This window comes from Seriola aureovittata, chromosome 3 (genome assembly GCF_021018895.1).
Source record: "Seriola aureovittata isolate HTS-2021-v1 ecotype China chromosome 3, ASM2101889v1, whole genome shotgun sequence".
In the NCBI taxonomy this organism is placed as follows: domain Eukaryota; kingdom Metazoa; phylum Chordata; class Actinopteri; order Carangiformes; family Carangidae; genus Seriola; species Seriola aureovittata.
The window spans coordinates 25649009-25666298 of NC_079366.1; the positions used below are offsets into that span (position 1 = coordinate 25649009).

General features: G+C 40.9%; 1 protein-coding gene across 1 annotated transcript in view; it reads right to left on the reverse strand.

Annotated features, from left to right (window-relative positions):
- The window catches only part of LOC130167097 (collagen alpha-1(XI) chain-like), a 37856-nt gene extending 22178 nt beyond the window's left edge, over positions 1-15678 (reverse strand). Inside the window, exons 1-7 of the mRNA XM_056373079.1 lie at positions 15300-15678; positions 2945-3112; positions 2723-2814; positions 2442-2563; positions 2044-2206; positions 829-951; positions 3-122 (exon numbers count right to left, since the gene is read on the reverse strand). Coding sequence (XP_056229054.1) covers positions 3-122; positions 829-951; positions 2044-2206; positions 2442-2563; positions 2723-2814; positions 2945-3112; positions 15300-15378 — 867 coding nt within the window. The 5' untranslated portion in view covers positions 15379-15678. The remainder of the gene's footprint in view (positions 1-2; positions 123-828; positions 952-2043; positions 2207-2441; positions 2564-2722; positions 2815-2944; positions 3113-15299) is intronic.
- Between the last annotated feature and the right edge of the window lie 1612 nt (positions 15679-17290).

The following is a 17290-nucleotide window of genomic DNA, read 5'->3' on the forward strand; positions in this document are numbered from 1 at the left end:
ACCTCATATTCTGTGACATTAGGACCTGCGGTCACCGTGGAGACAGACATGTCATCGTAGAGGTCACTGTAATCAAACTCCTCAAACTCTTCAGCCACATGTTTCTTCGGTGCTCTCTCCACCTGAGAACCATGAAAGAATGAAAACAGATGACAAAGAGCCCACCAACAGATGAAGCATCATGTCAGCACATGTAACTTTTTGCGTATATATATATATATATATATATATATATACACACACAACATTAAAAATACAGATGACTTGTAGAACATAAAGGATGCCCACTGAGATCTCAGAAACACTTCCTCTGCCAGGCCGCCTGACTGAGAATCTGAGAGACAATCTGCACATGCAAATACTGTATTTACAGTATACTGGAAGCCAAATAGTGTTGAGCTAAATATCTGACTAATTCTCAGTGCAGCAGATGTTTCTTCACAGCCCACTGTGATCTTACTGTGGACTTTTCATTTATTTTACCCAGAGGATTTCTTGGTGTAAATATATGACTGAAAATAATCAAACAATTCATCTTTTTGTCATATCTGCCATCTAAACCGTCCATAAAAACCTTTAATAGTTTCCTTTTTACAAATGAAACCATCGGGGCTCCTTTGCTTTTGAAATGTCAGTCTGGATTTATAACATTCAACACCTGAAATTCCTCCCAGTGTGGGTTATGTGAGGAACGGGGCAGGTAGACCGAATGACTGGATCCCACGTGGCCGATATGATTTCTGACCATTTGCTGTTCAAGTCCTCAAGTTGATATGTGGTTCAAGTCTCTCGCTGCCCTCTCCATTTAGATGTTAGGAGGGGCCTTACCTCCTCAGCCTCCGTTAATATGCTGTCGTAGGGCAAAGGTGCCTCACAGTCTGGGATGTAGTCCTGACAGTACGTCTCTGCTGCTCTGGGGTCATCAACGATCAGGAGCTGCTGGATGTCTCCCTGCGTCACAATAACACACCCAAACAAGAGTATTAGTGAAACAATATGAGCATCAGTGACAAAACGTGTCACTTCACATTATGGATGTCATCACTGGTTGTCACTGAACAATGTGTCATTCATTACATGAATGGCATGTCATATCCATGTGTCTTTATCTTTGAATTTGTTCATTTGGTCAGATCAAAGTCACACGACGGGCTGTTTTCACAGTTGATGTGCAGTTAATCATCTCCAGACCTTCAGTCTCAAGTGGTGCCAGCACATTAAGCCCACAGACAGACACGAGCTCTTTCTCCCTCTCGTGCTGCTCTACACGTGCACACACACATCCACAGACATGGTAGGGAGTCCAAGCCAAACATGGGCTGGGAGTTGTTCAGTTAAACAGATGGACCACCTGACACTGAAAACAAAGGTCAGAGTTCACACTTGAAAACTGACAAAATTACCTCACACTGCTGAAGACACAGCAGAAACAGAACTAATAAAAGTCGACAAGGATTTTACACAGCTGCAGATTTGGGGAGGATTTTCCCAGTGCTTATTGTGAATAATGTGCAGGACTTTGTGAGTTTAAGCAGTTAGTAAGTGTTCATTTTTGCAAAACTAATGATGAGCTCTAAGAATAAATATTTATATTAAATGGGACATACTTTTAGACTACTATTGCTTAATCTGTTTTACATTTAAAAACTTTTGCTGCAGGGTTCTGGCACTCATGGTATTGGAGCAGTGGTTAAAGTGCAGTACACCCAAACTACCACTGGAGGGCAGTGTAGGGAGAAAAGCTTTTATCCATTTGTCACCATTTGATGGATTAATCAAACAAGCAGCAACAAGCAGAGACACTTACCACACATAAGAAACTTATTGTGTGTTCTCGTTCTTTGTAGTTTTTACAGTTTTTATGAAAGCCAAACGACTTTACACTTAACAAAGTAAATGATTTGAAGGTAATGAGCCTGGTTCTTCCCTTTAATAGATGTGTGAAACAGTGCGACAGTTTCAACTCCACTCACTCTGCCTCCATGTCATATTACATAACATCCCGAGTCACACAGATACAAATGCACACATTTATGTTCCTACTTCAAACACGTCTTCGTCCAGCAGGCGAGTTCCAAACACGGTAACTCCGTCTGTGCTGATGCGGGGGTCGTCACCTCTGAGCAGGTCCAGGGTATCCAGCTTGTCACAGTCCAGGTAAAGAGTCACAGACTGGCCCTCCACACTGTAAGCTATTCTGTGCCACCTGGCAGGAAAGACAGAAGAAGAAATTCAATTTTTATTTTACAGCTGTTCTTTTTTGAGAAAGTGTTTCTAGAATCCTGCAGCAGCCACATGAGGGAAATTTCCTGCATGTTGTTTTTTTTTAATTAACATTAATATTCTGTTCTCTTTTTATTATGGCTCTGCATGCCTTTAAATGATCAATAACTTTCATGAAAGGCAAACACAAAAGTGTGTGTGTGTGTGTAGTTACCCACTTGCCATCAGCCAGGTTGATCTTCCTAAAGGTGGGGTAAAGTTCGGGTGGTGGATGACCCTGATGGTCCTCATACAGGAAGACAGGAGAACGACCGACCTCGAGACCCAGCTGTTGTGTGCCCTGAGGGACGTAGAGACAAAGGATGGAAGGAAAGAGGGATGATTGGAAAGAATGATAATAGGAAAAGGAAACAATCATTTTTAGTTAGTGTAACTCAGGCTGTTTATGTTTGGCCATATCCCGTTTAGACCGGGATGATGTAGAGTGTATGATGCGTACCTGCGAGTCATACAGGGAGAGGAGAAAGACCTGTGAGCCTTTCACAGCTCTAACTGTCGTCATCACTGAGAAATTCATAGGAAACGGCGAATCTGATGGGAATGCGCCCACACACACACGCACACACACACAAATTAGGACACAGGCTCTCAATGACCAAATACATCCATACACACACTTACTTATTTCTGTATCAAACAAACACACTGTATTAAAACTTACCAGGGAAGAGTTGCTTGGTGGGCGCGCTCAGTTGAATCTTCTTGTCAATTTTAAAGGACAGGTCTGTCTCTTCTCTGCCCTTCCTGCTGGTGCACAGACCAGCCTCCAACGATACACCCTCCATGTCCTCCGACAGCTCCAGGACCTTCAGGACATCAATGGGATTGGCTGCAAAAAGACAAGCAACACTATGACTGAGCGGATGGGTGGGTTTGATGATTAGTGGATTTGAGGCCGTTCATCAAGGCGTCCACCTCGCCAGCCAAGGTTTTTTGTCATTTTTGGCCAAACAGTAACCTGCACAGAATCAAACATTTGCAAGCACAGTGATTTGTTCTGCTTCCCATGGGAAGCGGCAGACGTTCAAACTTAAGCTGCAGGAGCAAAACATGGGAGTATCTGTGCTTGTTCTTGAGAACGTGACAACTACATCCTCCTTCATATTCTGCTGCTGCCACTTCAGTCTGAAAGAGAGAAGTGCTGCCCCTGTGGAGATTTGGAAGCCATGACCCTTTGTCATGAAAGAAAAAAAAGAAAGATGCATTCACTCAAAACACATTCACGGTCACATCTCGAGATACAGTTAAAAGCCAATAAGTTGTTTTAGGTTGCTCCTGAACAATATAGTTGGACTGGCACAACTGAACAAGAGTAGGAAAGGATCTGGAGGGATTCATAATTTTGGTTACTGACAAAGTTTTTATTACTTTTTAAATGACTTTTTCTTTATACCACACAGGGAAGATGTCTGGGTATAGAGTATAGAGAAAATATAAAGGGCTTGGATAGGATCCGAGGCCCTTTACCCTCTGTAAGAACAATTGTCTAGCTGATGAGTAGTTTGTATTTGTTTTTTTTTAAGTAAGTAAAGTAAGATACTAATAATGGGAACAAGTAAAGACAGTTCTATTTCTGTTGCAATGCCTTTCTGCCAGTTGTCATTGCTCTTACCACAGGATAAGGTCCACATCCCCATTGAGAGTTAATTGGTGAGCAGCGCTGAAACTGTTGACCAAAACTATGTTTTTGAAGCTGCTCTAATCACAATTGTTTCTATCAACAACAGATCAAACACTTCACATAGATTTTTAGACCCCTTTGGCTTATTTATGACTCAAAACCTTCTCATATCAACCTTTTTTACAGGCTCAGCAGACAGCTGTTTTCAGCAAACAAGCTCTGATGAACGCACTATGCATTTCCCATCCAACACTAAAAGGCAAACAAAGTAATTGCCCAGCTGATGAACATCATTAGCAATGATTTAAATACATAAAGTGACAACCTCCTCTAAATGTACACGACTGTTTGTTGTTGTATGATATTACATTTAAGACGTCCACTTTATCAGTAAGATCACCTCATCATCTTTGTATCTCTCTCTCTGTCTTTCTGGGAAACATACTTGTTGCAGAAGCTTGTCGTAATCACATGATAACGCCCATCTTGGCACTGACACAAGCAACAGTCGGCATCACACAACAAAGACTAATACAAGAGGGCTATAAAGGATACATGTGTTGACTGATTCAGCCCAACGGCACACACACAAGGAAACACATAAAGTAAAAGAGACATTTGGCACAGTACAGATGCAGACTGTAGTTTAGGCAGAAATGTTCAACATATGCACCACACACACACACACACACACACACACACACACACACACACACACACACACAAGATTTCTCTGAGGACCAGGGACACAATGGTCACAGAGCTCTGTGAGACGGGCTAAGCAGCAAAAGATGGGATGTGAAAGAGGAAACTGGGGGGAGAGAGGAGAGAAATGTGCAACATATTGAAAGAGAAAAGAGAGAGACGGGGGTTAAAGAGGGAAAATAGGAGAAATAATGGATGGTAGGTGAGAGGAGGGCAAGCCTCTACTGGTGTTGCTTCTTTTCACACGTATTTCTGAGGCTTACGTAAACCCTCCATCTGCCTTGCACCTTTCAACACACACACACACACAGTCACACACACACACAGTCACGTGCATGTGTACACACACAAGAGTTTGGCATAATGTCTGAGTCTGAGCACCAGATGTATTTGTTGCCCACTTTTTTCAGATTGTCCATCTGTTTGTCCATCTGTCCGCGTGTCTGTCTGTCTGCCAGCATGCTGGCACCGTCAGCTTGTAACTCTGTCTTTCATGAGCTCACCATCACATTATTTACTTATACAGCTAATACTGTGTTATTAAAACTTCCAGTGATATGGTGGCCCACTCACGCTGTAAAAATCTCACAAGTCCTATTTTTTCTTGTTCTTTTATAAGCTGAGAAACATCTGTAAAAAAGTTGACATCTAGGGGATTACTTGTTTTCAGAGATACTGAGTTGATGATGTCATACATGACACAAAATGTACTGAGTGACCAGAAAAATAGAAAGAGCTGTACCATGTAATGCAATGCAACATAACAGTCCTACAATACAACTACCTCCTTCAGAGTAAAATGTTTGCTTTTATGCAACTTCACCAAATTGTATCAACCAAGATAAGGTGGTAATAAAGTACCGAATTCTCTTCAAAGAAAACTTTGAAGCAACACTCAAAGAATAAGCATCTGTCCTTCAAAATAAAAGTTGGGAATTATAATAAGTAAGTAACGTAGTTCAGTATTAAATTGTCAGACCCGCTCAAAGGAACAGTTTGACAGTTTGAGAAAACGCTTATTTGCTTTCTTACTGAGAATTATATGAGAGGATTTATACCACTCTTACATCTGTTGTTTAGAATATGAAGCTACAAATAGTAAATGAACTTGCACTTATATAGTGCTTTTCTAGACTTACTGATCACTCAAAGCTGTTTTCCAATACTTGCCACATTCACCCATTCACACTGATGGAACAGCCATCAGGGGCAATGTGGGGTTCAGTGTCTTGCCCAAGAATACTTCAACATGTGGCCTGGAGGAGCCGGGGATCTTAACATACCACAAAGACTGGAAAGAGGAAGAAACAGCTAAATCTGACTACCAGCACCTCTAAAGCTCAATAAGATAAAATGTTCATCTTGTGTATTTCATTCCTTTAGTTTGTCCTTGCTGTCTGGTCGTTGCTGCAACCGGCCAAGAAATAGTGCAACATGCAGCCTGCTGTAAAACCATAAATAGTTGTTTCTACATTTACACTAAACTACCCATCTCCTGGTTGTAGCTCCATGTTTAGTATATGGATACCGGAGTGGTAATGGGGGGGGGGGGGGGGGGGCTCTGTATAGTGGTTTAATTTTCCTGGTCAAATGTTAGCGTGAAAAGCTGCTAAAATGCTTTTAAAGCCATAAACAGGCCATAAGGTAGCTCCTGGTGTTCACGTGTTAGAGACATGGTTAGACTTAAGGGAACCTGACACACAAGAAGTGTGTAAAAGAAGAGGGGTTTCATTCATACATACCAAGAGATGATCGGTAGCACTGACATCTGAATGCAGCAGAGGACAAGACGAGACATGGGAACTCTATATGCACTTAAACACATCAGGTAACGTTTTGCTATGCTGTTGATGTGTGTGTATGTACAAGCGCAATACAACAGCGGCATAATGTGGATATGAGCGCGCGCGCACACACAACGCACATACACTGTGTTGTACATACACAAGGGAGTGTTCTGGTCTCCATCAGTTCCTGGTGTTAACCCGAGGCTCTAAACTTCAGTGTGAGGGGCACCATGATCAACATGCACACACATGCAGAGTATGTCAGATGTAAGCCTCAACATAAAGAAGAACAACTGTAGTTTGAACAGAAAGATCCACAACAAGAGTGATCTACTCAACTATAGATAGATAGATGATTTTGGATTTTGGATTTGTTATGATATGGGAACGTGGTGAGATTGAGAAGACAAACTTTTAACTTACTCGGTTGAATGGTGAAACTATGACTGTCCATTGTAAACATCCATCGCAGCTCACCTCCAGGCTTCCTGCTTCAACTCTCACCTTTCACTTTGAGGGATTATTACACATATTTCAGGAGCACTCACTTTGACTTTTACCTTCAAATAAAGCAGATGGAATAATCTGGCTAGACTGATAGCTTGTTTATAACCTGTTTGAGTACAACCCCCCCACCACCCTCCTCTCATCGGAGTGCACGACACTGCGATCAAATTACTAGTGGACAATCTCCCCACCACCCCACCCCACCCCATGCACATGTCTGCATGTAATCTTCACCAGCATAAAACATTAAAGGCAAAGAGCAAAAAAAAAAAAATTGCAGTGATGACAGAAATAAGCTCAACCCCGCAGTAGGCATCATGTGACCGCGGTATTGCGATTATGCTGTTATCATCACAGCCCTGCTGTCACCTATGGCCAGCTATGGCTGGATAATGCAAGTGCTGTATAAACAGATCTATTACAACATGCTAGCTGACAAAAAAGTGAAGCAGTGCAGTCTAAGTGGAGGCCACTGTCTTCTATCAGAGATGCATCGCTGTCGCATCTGGTCTTAATGGGTTATGGTTCCATATTTATATACACAAGAGACACAAGTAAGTGGAGCAGCACACTGATACACACAGGCAGACAACTTAATGGGCATCATATTGGAAAGACTATGGATTTTCTGGAAACCACATGTGTGTCTGTGTTTGTGAGTGTTTCTGTGTGTGTGTGTGTGTGTGTGTGTGTGTGTGTGTGTGTGTGTGTGTGTGTGTGACTGAAGACTGGGTAAGGGCTTCTTTGTGTACATGTGTGTTTGTATGTGTGTGTTTGTGACGAGTCTGTCATTATCTCAGTAATGGGGAAGAATGCAATAACATGCCTCTTGCAGAAACAAGAACTAATGTTTAGTCGAGCCTCCTACACCGCGGCACCGAAACACACACACACACACATACACACACAAAACAGACTCCGCACAGGGGTTCAAATCCCCCACAGAGGATTTGCCCCAGGAGCCTGTCATTACAGTCCTTTACCTCTTTCACTCTTTCTCCTGCTCACTCTCTCTTTCTGCTGCCTCTCTCAAACGTCCGTCTCAAACATCTGACATGGCTCTCTTCAGAGACTAAACCCAACGAATGATAAAAAGAGGGAGATGAAAACCAGAGAGAAGAAGAGGAAAAGGAGAAAAGGACAGAGAAAGAGGGAAGAGTAGGATGGAGGGACCATATGTTTTCTTTTCTCCAAGTTCAGCTGGCTCTGATCAAAGAATCACACTGGATAGTCTCTCCTGCTGTCTGAAACACACACACACAGACACACACGGACACACTAGTCTGTGCACACAGTACACACACACACACACATATGCATTTACTTATATGAATCCTTAATGTCTGCTACAGAAAAAAGTGAATTAGAAACCTGCAGACAGACATGTGCTTCTTATCTCCTTCGAGGAATCTGTGGCACTCGTGTTGAAATCACAGCTCATCTCTGGTCTTAACATCTCAGTTGTAATCACCTCTCCTCTCGCTCCAAATGAACCACGAAGGGTGTCACATACATTCATTCCAACAAAATCCGTCTTCCTCTCAAACACAGATCAAAGACTGCATCAATATTTGTCAGGCACACGCCTCCAGCACTTCTCGGACAGCTACACATTGCTTTATGTGGCTCTGTGCTCTGTTATTTTTGGATGCTGCATAATACAGAGACTTTGATTTTGGAGAACAAAGAGTGAGCCTATTTTTGACTTTAAGAAAGATTTATAGCACACAGACCTGCTATGCCAGAGTGCAAAATGTATGATAAAATGCTTTAATTATTATCATCAGTATTTTACTTTTGACCTTTTTCTAGCATTTTTGTGGTGTGCATGACAAGTACCTGCAAAACATGACAGACAAAACAAAATAACAAGAACTGATAGACAGACTAGGAGTTACCGTGTGCTGCAAACGGTGCCATTACTTGATAAATTAGAGAGAAATTAATTTAGAGAGCATCACTTGACATCCTGTGTCAGGTCGAATTTATCACATACGCTTGATTGCAAACTCAAAAGCACAATCACATACTGGAAAAACTGCTGCTCTTGTGAATTTTCATTCCTGTAGTCATGATTACAACAGTTATCTGGAGTGTGTGTGATCAGGTGTGTTTTGCGGCTGATTTAAAAAAAAAATTAATGTCCTGTTTGATCAGTGGTAGCAGCCTTTTAAAATAAAGGTTCTTTACAGAATTTTAAAATAAAACCCTGTCAGTGCAGTAGACAATCTTTAATGATAATGTGAAACAATGACCATCATCAGCAATAAAAGTTGTGTTTCTGGACAACAAGCCAGATGGCTCTTTGGGTTCCTTGTAGAAACAACTAAAGAAATAAGCAAAGCACAGATTATACACCAGTTCATATCACTGAGCAGTCCAGTAAAATGACTTGCTCCATAGTTACCACCAAGTTACTGCTGCTGCTGCTGCTCTTCTACCTGAGATTTTTGCTGCCAATTGATGGTCAGCTGCTGTCACTGACTTACAAGTTGAAAAAACACCAGGGTGTTCTCTTTGATTTACCAGCTTTTGTGCATTTTTAAGTACCTATTTATGGAGACAGTGTTACACCTGGCACCAATTATTTTTACAGACAGTGTTAAACCTGGCTCTAATCATTCTATTCTCACTGGTGGGTCTTGTTTTTGTTGTAAACAAATCGAGACGGCTTTCTGACTGGGACTGCGAGACCAGAGTCAACTGTATTTGCTGTAAACTAGGACAAATCTGACTTCAATTCCAGCAGGACACAATACAGATAATAATAAATGGCACCAACTCTGTAGTTGCTAATGTGTCAAAACAAGTCTAAGTTCCATGCTAGCAGCTCCGTGTTTGTTTTATGAGGTCACAGTGACCTTGAACTTTGACCTTGAACTACCAAATTTTGATCAGTTCATACTTGAGTCCAAGTGAATGTTTGTATGAAATTTGAAGGAATTCCCTCAAGGCATTACTGAAATAACGTGTTCACGAGAATGGGACGGACAGATAACCTGAAAACATAACGCCTTCGGACAAGGCTGTTGTTGGACAAAACAAGACACCCGAAAAACAACTGTGGGAAATTGTGAAGGAAAATTTTCCCTATTTTGTGACATTTTATAGCCCATGTGATAAATTGTTTAATCAAGAAAATCTTCACATTAATAGATAAAGAAAATAATTTAGTTGCAGCTCTAATCTCATCATAGTTAAGATAAGAACCATTAGGATGCTGTTTGGGCTCATAGGTTACAAACTTACGCAGCGGAACAGACACACAGTTCTTCTCCGTCGAAATGCTTTTACCACCCTAAAATTAAACACACTCTGGACGAAAACATGGTTGCCACTCAATTTTGACAGTACAATTATGAGAGCATCCAACTGCACCAATGCGAACATACTATTGGAGCTCAAATGTCTTCATGTCATTATCAGTTTGTCACCTCTGTTGTAAATGTCTGTTGTGAAGAACGCCTTCAGACATTCCACACTGCTGTAACTGACCTAAAAACTCATTTAAACAATTCTGCTCAGCCGGTCAATTACAAGGGCACCTTTCATCAATCACTGCACAAAAACCGTTTCCAGATCTATCATTGGAGCAGGCAACTCCACACATGTTGTTTAGCTAAGATGAGGGAAGCATTATCTCCCCTGCTAGCTTCAGCCAAACAAGAAATCAAACACATGTGCTCTTTCCTAAACACACAGACGAAAACAGAAACTATTTCTTTGTCAATCACAATGCTTCTAGACTGACCTGAATGCATGCATTAACACACTGATACATGAATTATTAACTGCAAGAAAAATGATTCATTCAGTTATGAGTCATTTGCAACTCTGGGCTTACTGTTGAAGTTTTCATGTCTTGTTTTAATCTCTCTCAACAGAATCTGCAATTTAAATTCTTCCCTCATTGTGTCCTTGTAGCTGTTTAAAGAGTTCAACATATCTTGGGGGGGGGGGGGGTTTAACAGGAACTTGACATGGCTTTGGTTCAACTCTAGTAATTCTGGCTAAAAAGGAACAACTACTCCAAAGCATATGCACCATAAACACTGCATTTCACTCATAAACAGGCATTTCACTAACATTTATCATATGCTAAGTACTTAGCCATCACCACCAACATAAGGACCGGGGTTATATTACTGGTAGTGGTACCTCCATCTTGGTTATACAATTCAACAAAAAGAACTGTGATTGTGTCTCAATTCAAGGTTCACTTCTTAACATTTTCATAACTTTTTCACTGTCTCCTTCAGCATAAAATAGAAAATGAGTTAGACAGCACTATTTTTGTGGGTGGGAAGTCATTGAGGGATCATGTACATACTGGTCGGTCGGGGTCGGTGTTTTGAAACTCATGAACCTCTGCACACATTATGGCCTTTTGGTGAAGCTCTTGTGAAAAAAATTAAGACGCATGACTTTCTGCACCCTCCCCAAGTTGACAGTGGATTTATTAGTGACGAAGGGAGCCACGAGGGGGAAATGGCCAAAGTGGGGAGGAAAAGGCTACAAATGTTGAAACAAGAGTTCAGCATCTTAGTTTAGGCTGTTAGCATGCTAACATCTGCTAATTAGCACTAAACACAAAACAACTTAAGCACTGATGACAGCACTGGATCACATTAAGTTAATACAATTATTCAACTTGAGGGAAACATGAATGTCTGCAAATTTCAGATGTTAACCAAAGTGGTGGACCGACCGATACACCGACATTGCCATCCCTAGAGGCGCTGCTAGCATGGCTAAAAATATCTAAAATAAAGATGATTTCCACATTGAATCACACGTGCTCGAAAGCTACTACTCTGTTGAAAATTTCAACCGTGTTGCACCTCTGGCCATTTCCCAATCCATGATGTCAGAGCAGGTGTTTCCCATCATCTGTCAGATGAAAAACACCCGCTGTTACCTCACTGATTGAGGTGTGACCAGAGGAGCATTTTTAGAATTTTCAACGTATGCAGACCAATGCAGCAACCGTTTTTTTTTACGTAATTTTTTTTATGTTGTGCTAAGGTTAAAATGGAAAGCTTAGTTGTTCCTGTTGAAGCCAGACAATGAAATATAAGCAACACACACTGGGAAGGTGAAGCAAGTACCTTATACTCACTGGCATGTGCCTACCTGACTGATTTTCTCACAGAACACTGATATTATGTTTTTATTCTGCTGACCCTAACATCACACCACATCCTGCATTAACATATTGCACAAGACATAAATTGTTTATTTACATTGGGGGGAGGAGTTTTGATTTCATCTTGATGATTGTAGATCTGGAAGCAACATGAAGCAGGAAGGCTTTAAATTTGGGTTTAGCTATTTTACAGCAATCGGGTGATTTTAGAATCAGTTTAAAGCACTGAATACTCTGAATTCTTCAAAAGCAATAAATAGCTCAGTTCAGTTTTTAGCTACCTGAACACACAAGTTTCATACAGACAGTGAGCAAGGTAAGTGACGGAAATACCTAAGGCCAGACTATAACAGGCTTGACCGTAACTTGACCACATTGCTCAGATGTCTATGATCATAATTCACACCCAACTCCTGACAACTTGCTGACAGCCAGGTGTGTTACTGCATTTGACAGTAAGTAAAAAAAGAGACATGTACCTGAAGACAGTTTAATGACAGGTGTTATGAAAGAGTTTGTCCGAGAGCTGAAGAGGAACATGATGCATCAGGGTTTATGTGTACATGTGTGTTGTTTCACTCTTTGTGAATCTGTGTTTCTCGTTACCAGTGGAGTTATTCACAAATAAATTCTTATTTTCAGGAATGTGTTCACTACCCACCAGGTGTGAGATGCTACAGGGTTCACATCCTGACCTAGGTTGACCCCAGATGACCTCAAAAGTCCAGAGGTCACATTAGTCACTTCAGTAATGACCTTCACAGACAGTGAGGTTTGACCCAGAATGTGTGCGTTACTATTTTTTATACGTTGGAATAATAATACTGAGAAAGATGCTAACAACCTTTGAAAGGCTTTTTAAATCAACATTTTCAATGCATCATTGACGCCTAATAACATGAACTATAATTGATAGCTGGCAGGCAAATTTTTTCTTAATCCAAATTACAAAACAAATAATTCATAATGGTTATTGGGACATAACATTAATACTTTTCAGCTTTCTCAGCATCTTCTCAGACAGAGCAGGTGGAGGCAACATGGTGGAGTCGCTGCCAAGTCACCTGCCTTCTGACTCTTTTACAGTGAATCGTTGATGTAGCCCTGCCCAAAGCCGATGGATGCTGACTTGCAAATAAAACAGCCATTAAATGAGGAAAACAACAGATGGTGTGTGTTTAAGCAATTAGTTGCAGGATTTTTTTCTCGCCTTTGTGTGTTTGTTTGGATGTTTATGATTGCTAATATGTGGCTGACAAAATAACATCAGCTCAAGGTTATTTTAGTAGTTGTTCTGGACTTTCAAATCATATCGCATGATCTTCAGCAGATCTGACATTGACATGACAATGTTTTGCTGCTGTTTCATCTTTGAAGTTCAAGTTTTTAAGCAACAGTTCAACATTTTGGGAAATACACTTATTTGTTAGTTAGTCTAGAGGTAATTTTCTAACAACCTCACGTTGGCATGACTGCAGGAATTTACTGTTCCTGGCAAAGAAACAGTCTGGTACATAAACCCCTGAGTCACTGCAAAGTGTCGTTTTTACCCGTCTCTGAACAGCTTAAACAAACAAGATATGACATGTTAACAGATAGCTTCAGAGGTACTGGTAGATGGATTTTGTTACCTTTATCTCTGTTTTCAGTGGTATTGATCTTCTCTTCCAATTCTCAATAAGAAAACAACGGTGCATAATTCCAGGAATGTTTAACTATTCCTTTAAGCTAACATGGACCAGGAGTCCTTCAAGTGCCCAGAGAAAATGAAAATCTAAATGTCTACAATTCCAGGACAGCTGGCAAACTCCATCTGCTAATAAGGTTCTTGTAATATGATTGAAAGTTCAGGAGCTGCCACTAAATGGTCCCTGAGGTAAGATTGTTTTAAGTGTTTAAGTGTTGTTTCCTAGGTCAATAATGATCTTTGAAGATCAAAGAAAAAAAATTAAACATGTTTTAAAAACTCATCTAGAAAAAGAAGAAGTATTTGAAAGAAAAAGAATGACCTGAGACAACCTTTCTGTCTTAAGTTCTGGCCCATCTGATGCAAGGAGGTTCATAGCATTTCACCAGGATTACTCAGTGAAGCTGATTTAAGTCAGTGACCCTACAATGAACTACTGTGAGATTTTTTTTTATAGTTTTATCATTGTCTACAATGATAAAACAAGGCAACTTGCCTACTGAAACACAGTGATGCACATGCTCTTATCTTGATAAACATCAATGACACCAAGCTCTAAAAGCCCCAGAAGAATGAAGTCTTCTCATATGGTTCCAGAGCAGCTTCAGGGGCTGCTGTACGTAACCAAGCATCCCCAGTACAGTTCAGCACAGCTCACTTTAATTTGCCTCAGTCTGTTCTCCATTACCCAGCTGTTAAATATCCTGTATGTTGCTGTATGAGAGCACAGACTGATGCAGCAGGTATGGCAGAACAAGTCTAGACATATAGGCCTATGCCTTTCCACTGTCTAGCAAATGTGCAGTGGGCTCAAGGAGCCCAGAACGAAGCAGTTCAGTTCAGTAAGCTTTAGGCCTGCATGACCTGGCACGACAAAATCATCTGTCAAAATGGAGACCAAAGCCTATTTTTCTGGAAGTTAAGTGGAAAATAACTTGGAGACAAGTTTGGGGGTGGGGGTGGGGGGGTCTTCAGGAATTGACCCATGCCTGAATAATGAAGTTCATATCAACAAACTAAAGATGGGTAGATGCACAATTGACCGACAGTTTGCAGGAAGGGATTAAAATGATGTTCAGGATCGGTTATGGGTGACATTTAAACTTGGCTTTCATCAGCTCATGAAGGCCTGGAGGGCAGGTGGTGATAACTGATGTGACACAGGTAGAGGAGGAGAGAAAAACAGGGGCAGGAACCATGGACTAATCAAACTTCAGCTTTTTACAGCCACTAAAAAAAAATATGTTAATTGAATTTAGAAAGTCAATTACTGGTAACACTTTATTTACATAGTCAGCCTGCAGAGAGTTTTCAGAGTATTTGTAAAATTTCTAAAAGGATATTGCTAACCCTAACCGTCAGCTTAACCATTAAATGGTTTACTGATTGGTGGTTGAATATTTTATTGTTGAACAACAATTGAACATTAAAATGTTCAACAAAGATTAGTGAAATGTCACAAATACTCTGTAAACTCTCTGTAGGCAGACTATCTTAATAGAGGGTAAGCCAATTACTTGCACAAAGATAAACAAGTAAACAACCGTGTATATGTCAGCTTACCTGCTCTTGAGGTGTGACACACTGTGATAAGCATCAACAGCAGCCATGTGTCGCGCACTGGGCTCCATCGATCCATCATATGGCATTTGAGGTTATCGATGCAGCGGCCAATAACTCCCTCGTGGCTCCTGTGCGCTCCGCGGGACACCTGTAGTCAGAGGAACTTCGGCTCAGCACGCGAGAACGTCTAGGAACTGTCTCGTGCCCGTGCGTGTTGCTGCGCACTCCGCCAGCTGCCAATTAAGAGCGCGCATACGCTGATTTAATTGATGATAGGTGATCTTCAGCAGCACATGTACTTCTGTCTGTGTGTTTTTCTTCTGGATGGACGGATGAAGAACTGAGACTAGCGGAAAAAATCCCTTAATCTCGGATGGTCTTTCTTCCTTCACCCACAAAGAACTTTCCTCACTTTCTCTCCCCTCCTCCCTCCCTGCCTCCCCTCTACTCCTCCCCGGGGTGACCCCTCCCTCCCCGGAGACTCCTGAGGCTCGTGGAGCTGTGCAGAAACATAATTACTGCGCGTGTCGTTATTTGCATCATTATTATCTGAATGATTTAAGGAACTATGTGGTGTCTCTGTCTCTGTCTCTCTTTGATGCGCGCACGGGCACTTATTTGCACGCACGTCCTGGTTCATACAAATTATACAGCTGTCACACACATATGTGCACATGTGCGCCCGCGCACATTTTCAATAAGTTTCAATGACTTCAATATAAAGCAAAGTTTCTCTCTGTAGGACCTAATAAAAAACATCCAACATGAACAATGAAGGCTTGTGCCGCATTTCATTTTCTGCTCTCCCTCTCTCTCAGGCACAAACACGCGCACACACACAAAGCATGCTAGGACAGGACAACGGTGCTGCCCAACTAATAAAAATATGCTGCTGCAGATTCCAAATTCCAATGCCTGTCTGTCTTTGCCCACTCCAGTCTCTTCAAACACACACACCATATTCGTCCTATAGGCACAATAAAAACCAAAATGTACTCCTTGCCCTCTATTTCAAGGCTTCATCGTTCTTTATCTCTAATGTGGAAAAGTCAAAAGAAGCCAGCAGCTCACTGGGAGGTATCAGAAAGCTTTAAGGAGTTGTTAGGAGAAGTTTATGGCTGAAAAGGGATGAATCTGAGCTCAGTACATGCACACACATGCATACATGTACATGAATACCTATATGAGCCTAAGGTCTCCTCTGTCCTGCTCCAGCGTCCATCTACATTTGACTGTATTATCTACAGTTAGATCACTTGTAGCCTAAAATAAAAGGACTGTATCAGGACCAAATGAAACTGTAAAATCTTAGAGCAAATTAGGATGTTTAATCCAAGTAAATTATAGAAAATGGATTTAAAATGACACAAATAATTCAAGATAAAACAAAATGTGCCATGTAACCATGTATGTATTCGTAAAAACAATTTTGGCACATTTTACTGTGTATTAATAAATGACAAACTCTGAAATGTGCACATTAAGGAGAGGGCTAGATTAAAAGTGTAGGTGTGATTTAACAGTGTTATTTCAGTATTAGGAAGGTATAACTGTTCTTAGTGTAATTTGCTGCTGTCTTGCTGCAGCATTTTGTAAAGATTACCATCGCCCTGCATTGTCTTTATGTCAGGATGAGAGCAAAAGCGTAAGTGTTTTCCAGCCTGTTACTAACGAACAGATATAAAAAATACTCTGTGTTTTTGTGAATATACTGGAGAGAACACTTGCTAAATTCCTCAGGTGGTTAAATGTAAATATGTCGTATGTTTAAAATACATGTAAATGTAGTGTGCAATAATTTTAAGAAGTTTATATTTTGGTATTAACTGAAGTAAATTGCATCCTGGCACTCATACATACTCATATTTTTAAGAACAAGTAGAAAATAGATTCCAGGCATATTTCGAAATAGCCCTACCTCACGCTTCAGGTAGGCTTTTTTTAACAGCTTTACTTTTGCTTTCAAGTGTGTGTGCATGTGCTTGTTGTGT